The 18,789-nt window shown below is 49.3% G+C and overlaps 2 protein-coding genes across 2 annotated transcripts in view; one reads left to right on the top strand and one right to left on the bottom strand.

The window, feature by feature from the left end:
- Window positions 1-18,789, top strand: part of LOC142024829 (butyrophilin subfamily 1 member A1-like) — a 57,074-nt gene that overhangs the window by 9,477 nt on the left and 28,808 nt on the right. The window lies entirely within an intron of this gene.
- Window positions 606-13,581, bottom strand: LOC142024894 (butyrophilin subfamily 1 member A1-like). The gene is made up of 7 exons (XM_075017218.1): window positions 13,476-13,581; window positions 11,593-11,940; window positions 8,995-9,276; window positions 7,934-8,038; window positions 5,387-5,407; window positions 2,875-2,901; window positions 606-1,526 (listed from the first exon to the last, which is right to left on the bottom strand). The coding sequence occupies exons 1-7, from the start codon at window positions 13,579-13,581 to the stop codon at window positions 1,003-1,005; spliced, it is 1,413 nt and encodes a 470-aa protein (XP_074873319.1). The 3' UTR covers window positions 606-1,002.

Genomic DNA, 18,789 nt, shown 5'->3' on the forward strand with positions numbered 1-18,789 from the left:
CCAAAGAGAAACCGTTATCAGCCAGGAAAAACAGGTACAAGGGAGCTGGATCCCCACCTCCGAACAGTTCATTAACGCCTTCCATAGAGCTCATCCTCCCAGCCATTCCCGTACAGGGCAAGGAAAGGACAGGCTCTTGTGTGCGTGCAGAAGTAAGGGGTGGGAAATGGCTCCTAGACAAGCTGGCTTCCACAAAGGTAAAAACTTTGCAAATGGGTCTAGACAGACATAAAAATAGACAGAGTTCAGCATTTTTAAATGAGATGGAGAAGCCCAAGAAACCAGCAGCCAGTTGTGTGGCCTCCCCACTTATGAAATTTCATGCCCTCCCAAGGGGACCCCCGCCCCGACTCTTCATACCCCCACTTTAGGGCACTAGCCTCCTCTTCCTACCACCCCCCTTGTCACCAGATGTCAATGCTAAATCAATATCCTAATTGCGACTGGAGAGTGCGGGGACAGCCAGTCCCACCCTCGGCTCTGCACACCGGCCCAGGGATCCTCTAAATAATACCTACATGCCACGTCCAAATTTATAGCTGCTATTCCCTGGGCCACTTACCCATGGGCCTGGTGAGTCCCTGCCCTTTCCTCAGGGCCCTCAACAGGGTCCTTTCTCTTCTCAGGGCTCTAACTACAATCCATAAGGACCTTCTGCTGTGCTGGCCAGGTCTCCACACAGCACTATCCAAGCTAGATGTTCCCCCACCAAGGTCTCCAGCCACACTGAGCTAATGCTAATGTTGCAGCTCCTTTATATAGGGCTACTTGGCTTCTGATTGGCTGCTCCTCCTGGCCACCACTCTAACCTCCGTGGAGGACTTCTCTATGGTTTGAGGAAGGGTCAAGGCCTCGAGCCTCCAGCAGGGGGCTTCAGGGCCCAGTTCACCCCATCACAATATGCAGTTAAAGAAGAGCTCGGCGTGATCTTTATTAACAAAAGATACCCCCACTCTCTGAGCACAGGTTTGGGTGACTCTGAGCAGTCTAATTTCCCTTTGCTCAGGGACAGAGTTTGAGCTGCGTTCCTCCTCCTCCAACTCGGAGGAACGGGAAGATTTTCTCACCCCCGAAAGAGGCCGGGGGGAAGGCGTAAAACGGTTTTACAGCATCAGCATCGAAAACCTCCACCAGTCCCGCATCGCAGTCCAGAGAAACCCGAATCTTCTGCAGTTTCCGCCTGATGGACAGGGGCGTCATAGGGTTTGTGAGCGCCCAGTACTCACCCCATGACTGTCGCTCTATGGCCCAGACTCCATCCTCAGGTTTAAGGCTCACGGCTCCTTCTTGCCTCCTCACAGATGCTCTGGCGACCCCCACAGCCCAGCCCCCCACACTGACAACTTCCACCCCCCAGTAATGTCTCCCTGAGGTGAACCCCTGATGGCCCAGCACGCAGGGAGAATAGGTAAATCTCTCAGGACTGTGAGGCAGGTCCTGATGTTTGCTTTCCATTCGGACACGTTTCCCGTCTGGAGATATGACAAGGCAGGGGTTGGCCGTGTCTGGATCCAGGGTCACTTTCACTGTGGAGAGTAAGAGAATCAGAGTGTGAGGGGCAGAGCTCAGCCCTGGAGAGGGACCAAGCAGACCCGGGACAGAATGTGCCCCACACAGGGAGTGAATCAATATAGCTCCTCTCTTTGGCCTGCATCTCTGCGGCAGGATGGACAACGAGGCGATGAACACATTTGTGATCCCATAGAAGTAGTGGGGCCATGAGGCCAGCACCTCTCCATGGCTCCACCTCTACTATTCTTCTCACAGGGCCCCCACCTTTTCCTCAGCGCTGCACCCCCAGTCTCTGTTTTTCCCAACAGCCCCCATCCCTCTCTGTGGCCTCCATCCCCTGCTCTGCTTCTTCTAGTGTGGCCGAGTGGTCCAAGGTGCTCGATTTGGGCTCCAGTCTCATTGGAGGCCTGGATTCAGATCCCACTCCTGCCACCATGAGGGCAGGGGCTGGACTCGATGGCCTCTTGAGGTCCCTTCCGGTCCTAGTGTTCTATGATTCCCCAAAGGCCTCATGCCTTGGCCACCAGAGCTGGGCTGTGATAAAAGCTCTTCATGGAGATCAGGCTGCTGCAGGGGGTGTACCATCAAGACTCTCTTGGTGGTCCCCTTTTTCTATCCTTTCTTCTCACAGGCAGAGAGGTGGCTCCTAATGCTCTGGTTCGGACAGGAGGCTCTCCACAGCCTGGTTGATGGCCACAATGGGCCTTTTCCTTCACCTATTCTATGCTGAGCTAGGAGGCCTCTGAGCCGGCCTAGCAGAGTGGGTCCCGCAGACAGGAGAGGCCACCGGCTCTGGCTCCTGGCTCGCACAAGGGCATAGGTGAGAGACAAGCACCTGGGTGCCTAGAGGGAACCAGCCGTGCCCCTACCCACAGCAGAAGCATAGCCCCTTTGGGGGCGTCTACTGCCAAGACATAGGTACTGAGTTTGGACATCTCCATTTAGGTGGCAACCAGGCTGTGGCTTTGGGAATCAGAGTGGTGGCCAACAGCTGGGCTTTAGTTTGCTCCATCGGGGTTTGGGCTAGAAATCTGTGGGCACACAGCTTGCTGGCACGGCCCATCCTGGGACTTCTAAGCCAGGAAAGCGTCTGCAACAAAAATGGCCAACGAAATTCAGTGCGGACGAACACACCTGCACACAGGATTCCCCTGAGCTCCCCAGGAATTAAAGGTTTAGCTTTAATTGAAGATCATCTCAGGTGACAAAATCTCCAGGAATATGTCCAGCGAGATGGTCAGCCCTACCCTGAAAACATTCACTCAAAGTGCAGTGGGAGGTGAGGCTGGGGTGGGGGGGGAGACAGTTGGGAATTTTTAAGGGATAGATGCTGGGCTTTCGTAAAATATGAACATTTATTACCTGCTGCTTTAAGGCAGTCTATCCATCCTGTAATCATTAAGAAGAAGAAATGAGCACCACCTTAATGAACTCTATATGAGGCAGCATCAATATTATGCAGAATGAAATACATGTAGCAGAAAGAGCTGTAAGTAAATGTGGTCAAAAATGTGTGTGAAAATGTTTCCTGCGAAAATATTTACTTGACCTGGTAATTTTTGGAGGAAAAAACGATGATTCCCATGAAGGAAAAATAATTATTTCTGGGGGGAAACGGCCCCATTAAAAAATGTAAATAAATGTTTAGAAATGAGCATTTGTTTCATTTCCAGTAAAATATTATTTTTCTGTTAAATATTTCATTTACGAAACTTCAAACAATGTTGGGTGCTGACATGTCAATTTGAATGACAATTTTCATTTGTTTATAAAATGTTGATGTTTCCTATTTCAAAAATAGGAATATTTGAACTTTTTTTTTAAATGTTGACTTTTTTAAAACTTATTTTCAACGGGAAAAATGTCCCACGCATCTCCCAAAGCCCTCTAGTAAAAGTTCCGTAAAAGGGCCAAAATGTAGAGGTGACACAAGCAGTTCTCTGTCAAAAGCTACACATCTAATAACGAGTTTGCAGAAATTTCCAACCACTAGGGTGAGCAGCTGTCCCCTTTCTGGTGGGACAGCCCCGTACTTCAGGCCCTGGGAAGATGTCTCTATTTATTTTCAAAATGGGGCTGATTGCCCTTTATTTGTGCAGGCGAGTGGTTGCCACCGGTTCGCCCCGCTCACCAGGGCTGCCACCTGGCCGCTGGCTTCGCAAGGTGGAGGGAACTGAGAGCCCACCTGCTCAGCTGCTGCCCAGTTCATGGCTCCCCACATCTCAGTGGAGCCAGGAGGAGCCGTCCCTCCCTGTATTTGGGACAGGGAGATATGAGCTGCGTCTACACGTGCACGCTACTTCGAAGTAGCGGCAGTAACTTCGAAATAGCGCCCGTCACGTCTACACGTGTTGGGCGCTATTTCGAAGTTGAAATCGACGTTAGGCGGCGAGACGTCGAAGTTGCTAACCCCATGAGGGGATGGGAATAGCGCCCTACTTCGACGTTCAACATCGAAGTAGGGACGTGTAGACGATCCGCATCCCGCAACATCGAAATAGTGGGGTCCTCCATGGCGGCCATCAGCTGGGGGGTTGAGAGATACTCTCTCTCCAGCCCTTGCGGGGCTCTGTGGTCACCGTGGGCAGCAGCCCTTAGCCCAGGGCTTCTGGCTGCTGCTGCTGCAGCTGGGGGTCCGTGCTGCATATACAGGGTCTGCAACTAGTTGTTGGCTCTGTGTATCTTGCACTGTTTAATGAAAGTGTGTCTGGGAGGGGCCCTTTAAGGGAGCGACTTGCTGTTGAGTCCGCCCCGTGACCCTGTCTGCAGCTGTGCCTGGCTCCCTTATTTCGATGTGTGCTACTTTGCCGTGTAGACGTTCCCTCGCTGTGCCTATTTCGATGTTGGGCTGAGCAACGTCGAAGTTGAACATCGACGTTGCCAGCCCTGGAGGACGTGTAGACGTTATTCATCGAAATAGCCTATTTCGATGTCGCAACATCGAAATCAGCTATTTCGAAGTTGGGTGCACGTGTAGACGTAGCCATGGTCACCCTACCAATAACCAACACTGATTTCTATGTTATCATCATACTTAACCTGGAGATAACTATAATAATTTTAAAACAATCCCAAAAGAACAAAAACAATTCCATTTATTAAATGGCTAATGCTTCGCTCCTTGACGTCCACAACAAATCCTCGGTTATATTCAATGGACCCTATTCCAAACCTCACAGGACTGAGGAGACGATCCCACTACGTTTAATGGGGTCTGTATCCAGCCCAGTTGGGGCAAGTCAGATCCCATCGTCATTAGTTTCAAAGATTTGGAAAAACGTGTCCAATATGAATATTTTGGAAACACAATTTCTGCATCTCTTGTATCTGAGAGTTCCAGAAACAAAACTTTGCGTCTTCAGTGCCTCGTGTCCTCACTAGACAGTAAAGGCTGAGCCATATGCACAATTTTGTTATGTGTTTATGTCCTCATTAACTTCACTGAGGCAAAAGTACATGCCAGAAGTTAAGTGCCTGTTTAAGAAGTTCCATAAAAGTTCCTTAAATATTTACATACAACTTTCTTGTATCAGGAGATTTTCCCTTAGATTTTCCCTTCATTTGATATGCTAAATCTCATGCCTTTATTATATTAGATTGTCAGTATCAAAATTAAGGCTTCTGGGTCATTTCTACTCAAGCTTCCTGGGTTTAGTTGCACATACTTTTTTTTTTGTTAAGCTTCCTTTCAGTGTGAAAGTCCACATATTTAACGTGAACCCCCCTATTGCAATGCCTTCTAACGATTACACACCAAATGAAATAACACCTCCACTCAACAAGCATGCGCGCGCGCACACGCACACACACACGAGCAAAACAAGGAGACAACTTGTGTGCAAAAGATTATGCAAGGAAAAGGAATAATACTTACTGCATTCTGCAGCTTTCCGTTCTAAAAAAGAAGCAGAAGTAAACACACATTATTATTATTACTATTGTTAATAATTATTATTATTATCTGGCTTTTCTCTATGGACACACAAAGGAGAGAGTGTGTCCTTTAGGGACAATTTACTGCCGACCTCCTCGGGGACTGCACTGGGGAACGCAGGCAGGACATCTGCACGCCCATCACAGGCAAAGTGACTCTGCTCTCAACGCAGAAGCACACGGAATCCTGGGGCTGGAAGGGAGCTAAGGAGGTCGTCGAGTCCAGCCCCCTGCCCAAAGCAGGACCAACCCCGACTAAGTCATCCCAGCCAGGACCTTGACTTAAAAAACCTCGAGGGATGGAAAATCCGCCACCTCTCTAGGCAACGCATGAGGCATGTACAAAAGTTGGGGCAGACACAAGGACGGGGTCCTTCATCTCTTGGCTCCAGGACGCAGTGCAGAGTGAAAACCTTGGTTTGGGTGTCTGCGTTTTAACAGGCCCAATATGAAGCTCCAAGAGCCTCTTTTCAGAAGAGCAACTCGGCAAGCCCAGTGACCTTGGACTCCATCTGGAACTGGGACTCTTCAGAGATTAAATCCAGCTCCAGGGTGTTTGTTCTCATTGCAGAGCTAACTTGAGTGACTGACCCCTGGGTCACAGTGCCTGGGGGAGCTGAGCCCAGGGATGTGGCCGCAGTACGAACAGAGAGGGCGCATCTAGGCTACGTCTACATGTGCCCCAAACTTCGAAATGGCCATGCAAATGGCCATTTCGAAGTTTACTAATGAAGCGCTGAAATGCATATTCAGCGCTTCATTAGCATGCGGGCGGCAGCGACGCTTCGAAATTGATGCGCGTTGCCGCCGCGCGGCGCATCCAGACGGGGCTCCTTTTCGAAAGGGCCCCGCCTACTTCGAAGTCCCCTTATTCCCATGAGCTCACGGGAATAAGGGGACTTCGAAGTAGGTGGCATGCTTTCGAAAAGGAGCCCCGCCTGGATGCACCGCGCGGCCGCAAGGTGCGTCAATTTCGAAGCGCCGCTGCCGCCCGCATGCTAATGAAGCGCTGAATATGCATTTCAGCACTTAATTAGTAAACTTCGAAATGGCCATTTGCATGGCCATTTCGAAGTTTGGGGCACGTGTAGACGCGGCCCTACACTTGCATTGCTCTTTCGAAAGAAGGTATGCAAATGAGGGAAATCAAAAATGCAAATGAGGTGCATATTTGGCACCTCATTTGCATGTTCTTGTTTCGAAAGAGCTCCTTTCAAAAGAAGAAACCCAGTGCAGACGCCGCTCTTTCAAAAGGAAACCCCATCTTCAAACGAATCCTTATTAAAATAAACGGAAGAAGGATTTGTTTGAAGATGTGGTTTACTTTCGAAAGAGCAGCATCTACACAGGTTTTCTTCTTTCGAAATAATATGCAAATGAAGTTGCAGATATGCAAATATGCACCTTATTTGCATTTTCAATTCCCCTCATTTGCATACCTCTTTCAAAAGGGGAATGCAAGTGTAGATGTACCCACAGAGTTACTGGGTCGTCACTACTGTCACACTCACCTGGGCTGTGTCTACACTTGCATTCCTCTTTCGAAAGAGGCATAAAAATGAGGGAACTCGGAAATGCAAATGAGGTGCAGATTTGCATATCTGGCACCTCATTTGCCTATTATTATTTCAAAATAGCTTATTTTGAAAGAAGAAAACCAGTGGAGACGCTGCTGTTTTGAAGATTGGGTTTACGTTTGAAGGAGTAGTGTCTACACTGGCTTTCTTCTTTCAAAGGAAGCCATTTTGAAATAAAATATGCAAACGAGGTGCCAGATATGCAAATCTGTGCCTCATTTGCATTTTTGATTTCCCTCATTTGCATACCTCTTTTGGAAGAGGAATGCAAGTGTAGACACAGCTCTGTTGCACAACACCAGGACTTCTGGGGCCCCAGCCCATGTATGGACTTTGGGCCTTACCTGGGTTGTGCTTTATATAGCTCTGCTTCGGTTCTGTGCACTAGGGGTGCATCTACACTTGCATTCTTCTTTCGAAAGAGGCGTGCAAATGACATAAATTGAAAATGCAAATGGCACATAAATTTGCATATTTAGCATCTCATTTGCATATTTTAATTTCAAAGGCTCCTCTTTCGAAAGAGGAATGCATGCAGAGATGCACCCTAGATCTCTGCTGGAAAGTCCAAGAAGCTGAGTTTAAAGTTTCTTCTTGATTTTGTTTGTAAAAGAAAAAAACAAATGGTGCTCAGAAGCCCTTTCCCGTAACTGGGTGCTATCAGTTGGGAGCCTTTATTCCGATCACTCACAGTTCTTCAGAAAAATAAGTTAGAGCAATCATTTTTGTGTTGATATCCCCGTACTCAGAGTCTAGAGCCGTAAACAAAAAACAACGTTGCGATAATTTGAAAACCAAGCAACACCCTTAACTGTAGCGCCATCACCAGGATTCCGTAACATTAAAATGTCTTTGCATTGATTTATTAGGCAAAAGTCTTCTATAGTTTATAGCCTTAGTTAACGTATTACCTTTTCTTTTAAAGTAATAAATTAAGAAGCCAATAACGCACGACTGAATAACCAGGATGGTGCACAGAATGGCAAGCCAGGGAGAGCCCTTTGGGAAAAGAGGATCTGGAAACAAACAAGCAAACAAACAGAAAAACAGAATGGGCATTAGCTTGGAAGCAAATGGCTTTTATGGTCACCCTATACATCCACCGCAGACTTGGGGGGAGCGGAGGAATCAGAGTGGTCCCTGGGTACGTTATAAGAGTGGTCAGAAACTGACTCAGATTGGTTCTAACCAAGATAATCCAAACAGGGATAGTTGGTATTTGTGACTGAGGGTAGATCTACATTACCCCATCTTATCTGACCTGGTTTTTCCTCTCTTCATACATAGTACTGATAATGGGCCTTTTCCATCCTGACTGAACAGACCTTGTCAGCTGTGGCCCTCCCTTTTACTGGGACCCCTCTCTTTAAATACCCTTCTAAAACCACCACCATAGTGCAAATTGCATATTTTATTTCAAGGTAATGAAACAGTGGAAACATAGCCTAAGAGACTGAGGCTGTTTCTACACTTGCATTCCTCTTTCGAAAGAGGTATACAAATGAAGGGACTTGAAAAATGCAAATGAGGCGCAGATTTGCATATCTGGCGCCTTGTTTGCATATTCTTATTTCGAAATAGCTTCTTTTGAAGGAAGATAACCAGCGTAGACGCTGCTGTTTCGAAGATGGGGTTTACGTCTGAAAAAGCAGTGTGTACACTGGTTTTCTTCTTTTAAAAGAAGCCATTTTGAAATAAGAATATGCAAATGAGGTGACAGATATGCAAATCTGCACCTCGTTTGCATTTTTGTTTCCCTCATTTGCATACCTCTTTCGAAAGATATTGCAAGTGTAGACACAGCCTGATTGTACTGTGAGGATGTTTGCATTTGATGTATCGTCCATCACTATAGACTTGCAAACACCTTAATGCTTAGGGACGGTTTCTAAGATAGCTTTCATTAGCACAGACATATTTTAACTCTGTTAACCAATTGCAGGAGCACGCTGCGGCTCAGACAGTAACTAACCTGCTATAGAAACCATTGCTTCCTTTTCTTGTTGGAGGAGCGTGTTCCTAATGGAGCAGGAGATGTCCTGGTTGGAGGTTTCTGTTATGACTATAGATGCTTCTGTTTCAAACAGGCTGTGCTCCCTTTGGGATGTGATTTCAGACAGCGGCAGGACTTCTCGTCCCATCAGATCTCGCCAGAAAACCTGCGGCTCTGGGTACCACCCGGCTGAACGGCACACCACTCGGATCCCTCCGTCCTGGTAACCCTCCATAGCAATGAGAGGCGCAGAGCCTAGAGCTGGAGGACAGTCGGATAAAACTGTAGTCAGTTCAGATTGTGCCGTGTAGTCCTGTAGGTAGCGAGAGAGACACGGCAAGGAAGGTAACAGCTTTTACTGGGCCGACTTCTGCTTGGGAGAGAGATGCGGTTGTGAGTTTACAGGCAGCTCCTTGGCAGAAAGACTAACTCAGTGTCCCAGCTCAATACAAGAGGACTTAGGGCAGGTCTACAGTAGGGGGACGTTGACCCAAGCCACGCAGTTTGAGTTACGTTCGTTGTGTAACTCAATATAGCTTAAATCCACTTGCCACGAGGCCACCAATGCACTAGGCCACCAGGAAAACCTCCTGTCCACTTCTCTTACCTTGTTCCTGGGGAGGACCAGAGTTGATGTCCAAGAGATTGTTGGTTGATTTAGCGGTTCTTTATTGGGCCTGCTAAATCAGTCCTTGGTGGATTGATTGCCACGTTGATCATGGCTGTAGTGGAGATTATGCCTCAGTTTCCCAGCTCTGAATCACAGAATCCTAGAATACTAGGACTGGAAGGGACCTCAAGAGGCCATCGAGTCCAGCCCCCTGCCCCAATGGCAGGACCAAGTACTGTCTAAACCATCCCTGACAGATATTTATCTAACCTGTTCTGAAATATCTCCAGCGATGGAGATTCCACAACCTCCCTTGGCAATTTATTCCACTGTTTGACCACCCTGACAGTTAGGAACTTTTTCCTAATGTCCAACCTAAACCTCCCTTCCTGCAGTTTAAGCCAATTGCTTCTTCTTCTACCCTCAGAGGCCAAGAAGAACAAGTTTTCTCCCTCCTCCTTATCACACCCTTTTAGATACTTGGAAACTGCTATCATGTCGCCCCTCAATCTTCTCTTTTCCAAACTAAACAAGCCCAATTCTTTCAGCCTTTCTTCATAGGTCACGTTCTCTAGACCTTTAATCATTCTTGTCGCTCTTTTCTGGACCCTCTCTAATTTCTCCACATGAAGACGAGCTCTCGGTAAACTAGGAAGCTTGGCTCTCTCCCTAAGAGAAGTTGATCCACTGAGAGATGCTACCTGGCCTAAATTCTCACTTTAACCTTTTTATATCACTACGCGGTATAAGAAGTAAATATTTAAGTCCAACAAATGCACGACAATACACGACAGAAGCAGAATCAAAAGGCACCCGAGTGACTTGGGAAAAAGCTGAGACAGAAACAAGGAACCAACAAAAGATTCAAGGCAGCAGGGAAGGCCCTGGCATCACATGGTATAAAGCACATAAATCTAGTTAGACATAAAAAGGCACCTGTCTGGCTTATGGGTGCAGCGAGGGTGACCATCTGGCCTGTTTTTTCCCAGGACAGGCCCGTATTTAAAGTATCTCCCAGGCATCCTGACTTTAAGAAAACGGGTAAATTGTCCCATATTTTGCAGGGCTCCTGTTCTCTGGCACCTGGTGTCTTGAGGCTGCTAGGGGGCTCCTCCACTGGGCGGCTGCCCCCATCGCCCTGACATGGGACAGTAGCCCCCCATCTACAAAGGCTGGTGTCCCATTTTTGCCACAGGGCACTGCGCTCACCCTTGTTCAGCGTTAGAACAGGTAAGAGCCCCAGCCACGACCGAGGACTAACTATTCGAGCCGGCCCACTGGAAAGAAAAGCAAAGATGCTCCCACCTGGGCGCTGTGCCAGCTGCTCCAGCAGGGGAGTTCCCAGCAGGGTGGGACCTGCCTGGGGTGTGCGCGGGAAGCGCAAGGCGAATCCTTCGCGGGGGGCACAAACCCACACAAATGAAAGGGTCGTGTGACTCCCCTCCCCGACCTTTCTCGGGACACCTCTGGCAGGGACGCCCAGCCGCCAGGAGGCAGGGGCTCTGTCCTTCACAGGGGACCTCAGCAGCCAGTCAACCCTCCCAGCCTGGACTGCAGGAATAGGCAGAGATTTGGGGTGCTCCCCTGTGCACAGCCCTGAAGCCTGCTCTGAAACATGGGTTCTGGCATTCTCACGCCCTGTGCAAGGTGTTTGGGGTCCGTTTCCCCAAGCCACTGCTCACACCCCGCCTGCAATGCGGACACCCCCTGAGCTTCACCCGCTGTCACTGACAGATGCTCAGGATGTGCTGCGTGAGATGGGGCCGAAGACTTGTCCATGGCTGGAGATAACCCAGCGGGGGTCATTATGCCAGTGATGGGCACCTGCCCTCATGGACGAGCAGGTGCCAGGGAGAGCCGGCCTGTGCCTGCCAATAGGGGGACGATGCAGGGGGGGCAACTGGCTTCAGGAGCGTAAATAGAAAAAAAAAAAAGAGCGAACGGAAACACGAACACATGCGACTGACCTGCCACCTTCATTTCCAGCAGGGCGTCTCCGTAAAAGGAAGCTGACTGGAAATAGCACCTGTATTGCCCCTCATCGGCAGGTTGGACGTTACGTAACCTCAAGGCGACCCGGCCCTCTCGGATGCCCTCTTTGAGAAATTCCGTCCTTCCCGCGTACGCTGGCATCTGAGATTCAGTGTCATCCTTCCCGTTGCGGTAGAGATGCACAGGGGAGGAGAACTCGGAGAGGAACCATCTCACCTCCATGCCCTCAGCGCTCATCGGCGGGAAGAGGTGACAGGGTAACACAACATCCTCACCCACAAAGGCGGTGATGGGTTGGGCTGAGCCGACGACTGTAAACTGGGCTGGGGAACGCACCGCGACAAGAGCAAAATTAACTATAAGTCGGGGGTCTCCAAATCATAGAACAATAGAGCTGGAAGAGACCTAAAAAAGCCATCGAGTCCAGCCCCCTGCTCTAAGCAGGACCAAACCCATCAGATCAGCCCCGTCAGGGCTTTGTCGAGGTGAGACTTAAACACCTCCAGGGATGGAGACTCCACCACTTCCCTGGGTGGACCATTCCAATGCTTCACCACCCTCCTTGTGAAAAAGTTTTTCCTAATGTTCAACCTGGACCTTCCCAACTGCAACTTGAGACCATTGTTCCGTGTTCTGCCACCCGTGACCACTGTGAGCAGCCTCTCTCCAGCCTCTTTGCAGCCTCCCCTCAGTAAGTTGAAGGCTATCATCAAGTCCCCCCTCAGTCTTCTCTTCTGCAGACTAAACAGTCCCAATTGCCTCAACCTTTCTTCATAAGTCATACGCTCCAGCCCCCTAATTATTTTGGTCGCCCTCCACTGGCTCTGCCTCATTGGTGGGTTATTAATGAGTCTGTGGTAAGTAGGACTATGAGTCACTTTAAAAAGTATCACTCGGATCATGCAAAAGGTCAGACTTTGGCACTCCGCCTCAGAAAGGTTTCTGGTCTAGGCTTTGACCATGTGGTAGAATTAAGTAGGATAAAGTGATGGTCTTCTGATACGCACAGTGTTCCTGGATAACTTTGACCCTATTGCTGTGTTGACACTTGCAGTCCCCTTTCGAAAGAGGCATGCAAACGAGGGAAATCTAAAATGCAAATGAGGTGCCGATTTACATATCTGGTGCCTCATTTTAATATTCTTATTTCGAAAGACCTTCCTTCAAAAGAAGAAAAGCAGTGTAGACACAGCTCTTTCAAAACGACACCCCATCCTTGAAAGGATCCTTCTTCCCATAAAATAGGGAAGAAAGCTTCTTTCGAAGATGGGGATTACCTCCGAAAGAGCTGTGTCTACATTGCTTTTCTTCCTTCGAAAGAAGCTCTTTCGAAATAAGAGCATGCAAATGAGGTGCCAGATATGCAAATCTGTGCCTCATTTGCATCTTTGATTTCCCTCATTTGCATGCCTCTTTCAAAAGAGGAATGCAAGTGTAGCCACTGCCTAAATGTGCCTGGGGCACTAAGCAACAGGATATATATATAGAGGTCGTCCGTTGTGTCCAACAATGATGTGTTGAGCTTGCACAGGGTCGTCGGTTGTGGATGAGTCCAAGCTTGGAGCAGCCTGGGCGTTCACAGTGGGGGCAAGGGAATTGTACTGGCTCTGTTGGTGCGGCTGCCGCTTTTGCTTTCTTCCTCTCGCGAGCGTCAATGAGGCGGACGCGTCACTGCTCTTCAAAGTTGTCACGCGTGTCATACGAGAGCACGCCAGCCTGTTCCGTCTTTTGCATGCTGCTGTAGCCGAGCTGGGTTTAAACTAACACGAGCAGAGACTGCGTGAAGCAACAAGCTAGGCAAACAAATAACATAGCCAAGAACAGAACAAAACCCCACTGGCTGAATGGGGCTGCCTACCTGAGTCCAAGCTGCGGAGCTGTAAGTTAACGAAGAAAAGGACGAACCCAGGCAGGGAGGGGCTTGCTAGGGAGCGGTGGAGTTCAGGCCAGGATCTCGCTCTCATTGTAACTTGATGAAGACAAAACAAGAAAAAGACGAAACAGAGTGAACATAACAGGGGCACTTTCTGTGCCCCACCACCAAAGGAGCTGGTTCTCGCCTTCACCCCTATGCCAGGGGACTGCCGTTCCCCGACTGATTGGGATGGAGGTGTGTGTCGTCCCCCCCCCACCTCCCTTGCACGCTCCCCTCTTATGACGAACCAATGTCCTATTAGGGATATTCGTTCCATTGAGTCACTTCGTGCATTGGTCGCTTTTCGGAAGGACTCGCATGTGAGGTGTGAGCAGGAGATGCTGAAATGCAAGAGCCAGCAGGCTGAGGCGTGCCAGATTTTACCAGCGCTGCGTTAAGCCTTGCAGAGAGGAAATGCCCGTAGCAGTGAGTGACCAAGACACAACCAGACGCCTTGTGATGATGCGGAAAGAGGCGCCAGGGCCAAGTGGTAGCACTGGCAAGAATGTCAGTGGAAGAGTAAATTTTAACTGTCCTGTAAACACTCCACTAGCCCCAGCCTGTGGCTTACCCACAGGATACCTGGGTGCCCACTGGGGTCGCAGGGTGATGCTCTGATGCTCTTGCCGCTGATAGGACAAGGGGCTTAAACTGCAGCAAGGGAGGTTCAGGTTGGACATTAGCAAAAAGTCCCTAACTGTCAGGGTGGTCAAACAGTGGAATAAATTGCCAGGGGAGGTTGTGGAATCTCCATCACTGGAGATATTTAAGAGCAGGTGAGATGGACACCTATCGGGGATGGGCTAGACCAGTTGTGTCCAAAATAAATGTCATGGATCGCCACAGGCTCCCTCCACAGGCGCCGCCCCCAGGGATCTCCCCAAGGCACCACCTCCCCCCCACACCAGGTGCGACCCCTTCCCGCAGCCAGGAGACTCACTGGGGCCGCCCCGGGACTGAAGCCAGGCCGCGTGAGCCTCCCTGGAGCTAGAACCACACCGTGCGAGCTGCCCCGGGTCTGGAGCCCACCGGGACCAGAGCAGCTGCCTACGCTCTCGCCTCCACGTGGTGGGGTGCGGGTGTGGGGCAGCTGGAGAGGCACGCCGGAGTTCCCCACCATCCACAGCCCCCTTCACCACGTGTGGCAAACGGGGAGCGTATTGGACACCGCAGGTCTAGAAGGCGCTTGGTCCTGCCGGGAGGGCAGGGGCCTGGACTCAGTCACCTCTCGAGGCGCCTTCCACTTCTCATGTTCTATGATTCCATGAAGGGAGCGTGGGCCTGGCCCAGCTCCATCTGTCCGGTGCTCCTGTTCAGGACAACAGCCTTCAACTCACTGAAGGGAGGCTGCAAAGAGGCTGGAGAGAGGCTGTTCACGGTGGTCACGGATGGCAGAACACGGAACAATGGTCTCAAGTTGCCATTGGGAAGGTCCAGGTTGAACATGAGGAAAAACTTTCTCACTAGGAGGGCGGTGAAGCATTGGAATGGTCCACCCAGGGAAGTGGTGGAGTCTCCATCCCTGGAGGTGTTTAAGTCTCGCCTTGACAAATCCCTAGTGGGGCTGATCTGGTGGGTTTGGTCCTGCTTAGAGCAGGGGGCTGGACTCGATGGCTTTTTCAGGTCTCTTCCAGCTCTATTGTTCTATGATTCTCAGCCCTTCTGAGCAGAGGACGTCATTACAAAACATTTAATGGTGTGAGGAAGGGACGGCTCCTACTATTTTTCATAGGGAACAGATAAAGCATCTGCTCAGGTGTTTATTGTAACAGACACACAAGCACCCTGGGAGGCCTTTGTCCGAGACGGCGTTAAAACACAGGAGGGAGGGTTAGCGAACCTAATAATGGAGTTGTCTGGGCACACACAGATCCATGGAATTTAACAGGCTCCCTCCCCGAGAAGGAAAAGTTTAAAAAAACTCAAGAGGATGGAATCACCATCCATTGTGTATTTAGGGCAGGTAACATCCTGGGAAGGAGATTTCAGAAGATTTAACAGCAGGAACCTAGTGACACATTAGCAGAACAGGTTAGTCCAGAAAGAGAAGCAAATTCCAAACTCCTTTCCTAGAGGGCCAGTCTAACAAGAGACCCGACTTACAGTCAACGGTTACAAAAGGCTGGTTCTGCAATGACAAGGCAGTGAGAACAAGCAAGAGGGCAAAAGTATTCATCTGGCCAAGAGGAGGGAACAGCGGAGCTCACCCACAGAACACAGGCATTAAAACAAATGTGTGACGTTCTGGAGGAGAAGTGCTACCAGGGGATAAGTACTACGGGTGAGGAGGAGCCAATGCCCTCCAAGAAATAAGAAGGATGCTGGTCCAGGTTGAACCTCTCTAATCCAGCACCCTCAGGACCTGACCAGAGCCGGACGAGAGAATTTGCCAGCCCATGGGATGTCAAAGTTGTCTAGCACAGTACCAACACTTCCACTGCTTACCTGGTTCTTAGAAGACATATAAAGTACGTCCACACTAGAACCATCTGCCTACAGATGTTACTATCGGAAGAAATGCTCCGACAAAACTTTTTCAACAGGTTGCACCCACACATAAAAGCAGATCGAGCTTTTGATCTGCTCTGTCGCCAAAAGGCCCCCTTGGAGCATCTACGTGGCTTTTCTGTAGACAGTTTCTGTTGACAAAACGCACTTTGTATATAGATGCTCACCAAGTTTTGTTGGCCAAAAACTCCACTTTTGCTTACAAAACTGTCTAGTATAGATATAGCTTTAGGGTAAACGACAGCTAAATAATACCCCAGAACACGGAGAACCAGGACTGGTGGCTGGAAGCAAACTTTATGGGACCATGGGAACTCAGCCACACCCCGATAAGTGGTCATCCAGCTAGCTAAAATCATACTGGCTTACGGATGTTGCTGTTTTAGAGTGGTTCAAAGATGGACTTGCCGCCCATACACAATGTGAGTATAATTTTAGAGAGCCCCGTCGTTAGAGTGTGGGGAAACCTGAGGGAAAATAACCTATAATAAGCACAGGTAGAATCTCATCCCCACTTATGAAATTGAGAGCTAAAATTAGACAGGGAGGACAGAGGAAAAATTCAAGCAATCTGGGGAGTTAGGAAGAGAGGAAGAAATACTCAAACATAAACCCAGACAATTCAGGGGAATGGGAATCTGAGAAAACAGTCAACATGGAGCATTGGAAAAGAGAAAAAAAATTATGGCATTGAGATAATCGGTATCCAGACACTCCAGAGGGAACCTGTGGGTTCTGAGCCCTAATGACCAGGGAACTGTTGTGTTCTGGGTTTGCTCAGAACTGAGCACTGCGAGGTGTGACTATGTCTGGGGCTTCTGTCACTACGCGGTGTCACCTAAGGAAGGAGTTAGCCTCCAAGGTGCCACAGGACAGCTCGTTCTTTGTGAAGTTACATACGAACACGGCTACCCCTCTGGAACAATGAAGGAGTATCGGCCACCAAAGCTCACCTACCTGAGGGATCATGGGCAGAAGTTTCCCAGAGGTCTCATGAACTCATGGTGCTCACAAGCCAATATTTTCAGTGCTGAGCCTGAATCATTTAGACCCACTGCTCCTCAGGGATATCACTGAAAGGTTCGGCTTGATGGAGACGGGACAGGAGGGTCTCTCTTGACGCTTTGAGCCACTCAGAAATCAAAGGCGGAGAAGGAACAGGACAGGCATTCCTCCTCAAGGTCGGCTTCCGTGGTGACACCCAGCTGTTCTCAGGGAGTTCAGGGTCAGCTGATTATGCATCAGGTTGTTCCCAGGTACACCTTCTCGAGCTCTGAAGAGTTTCCTTTGATGTTCTTCAACCTAGTGACTTGTTTGTTTTTCAACTCCTCCTTCTCTTCTCTCCCAGAAGGACCGCCCCCCCGCCCCCCCAAAGCAAACCCATACGAATGATCATCTGGCATTTCTGGTGAGTTTTTATTCCAGCAAGGTCTAAAGTGCGAAGCCCAACCTGCTTTCTTTCTTAGTCATAAGCCACTCCGTAGCCGAAAGGAGAAGTAATAAAGACGTAATAAAGCAATAAAGAGCATAGGATGAGATAACACAGGTCCCAATGTTTCCTCTAATACGGTAAACCCTCAATTCAACAGACCTGTGGAGGGGGGTTGTTTGTTGTTCACAAAGGTCCATTAAATGCAAAGGTTCACTGGCCCACCAAGCTCCTCCATCTCCTGTTCCACCCCTCAAAAAAAAAAGGCAAAAAACCAAAAAACAAAAACCTCTGCAGAAGCCACTGGAGCTCCAGGTGGCTGGAGTCCCGAAGGCCGCTACATCGGGGTTGGTAAGATCGAGGGTTTACTGTATGTGCATGGATGGTTTTCCATGCTGGTGTGGAATAATTATGTGCACAGGGGCTTGGGTGAATGTGCACCACCAGAGGAAGAGCACTGGACAAGGGGAAGTGGGGACATCAGTGGAGGGACAGGTGCAAGGAGCTCATTTCATATGTCAGTGCCCCCCCCAACACTTTTCGGGTGCTTTCCCCTCTCCTGACCCCAGCATTTAGGTACAAGATGGGTATCTGGCTAGCCCCAGAAACGCAGGTGCCTAGGCCAGGGCCTGTTTTCTGAAAGAGCAGTCCTCACAGCACCCGATTTTTCAATCCCGGGTCCTTTCTTTCGAAAGAGCGTGGGCTGTTCGGCCGCTTTCTATCAAAGGAGCGGATCTCACTTTCAATCCGCCCTTCCGTGTGGGGACGCACTCTTTCAAAAGGAGAATTTCCAGACGATCCTCTTTCAAAAGCGCACTGTATCCGGCCCTTGCGACTTCTCTCTGTAAATTCGAGGGGCTCAGAAAGGTGAGGAACTGCTACGATAAGACAACACCCAACCGGATTTTGTGGCTTGCAGCAGTGAGATGCCCAAGTCTGTTCGGGAAGCTGGGCCACAATTTCACGTTTCCTGTTGCAGCATTTGTGTTTTGATGGTGTTCGGCTTAAGCATGGAATCCTTGTTTGTGATAGTACCTGTAATTCACCGATACAGAGCTCTCGCACAGCATTATTGCATTCGGGTATCTTGTATCCACATTTCTGCTGAGCTGATGGCTTTTGAGAGGCAGTGCTCTAACCCTGTTACTTTACTTGCAAACTCAGGCAGTGCTGCAAGAGCAAAGCAGATGTAATACTGGTAGAATCTCTCTTGTCCGGCACTCTCAGCACCTGACCAGGACTGAATGAGAGAATTTGCCGGCCCACAGGAGGTCAATATTGCCTAGCACATTACCAACCCTTCCACTGCTCACTGGGCTC

The sequence above is a fragment of the Carettochelys insculpta genome, chromosome 22 (genome assembly GCF_033958435.1).
Source record: "Carettochelys insculpta isolate YL-2023 chromosome 22, ASM3395843v1, whole genome shotgun sequence".
Taxonomy (NCBI): Eukaryota; Metazoa; Chordata; order Testudines; family Carettochelyidae; genus Carettochelys; species Carettochelys insculpta.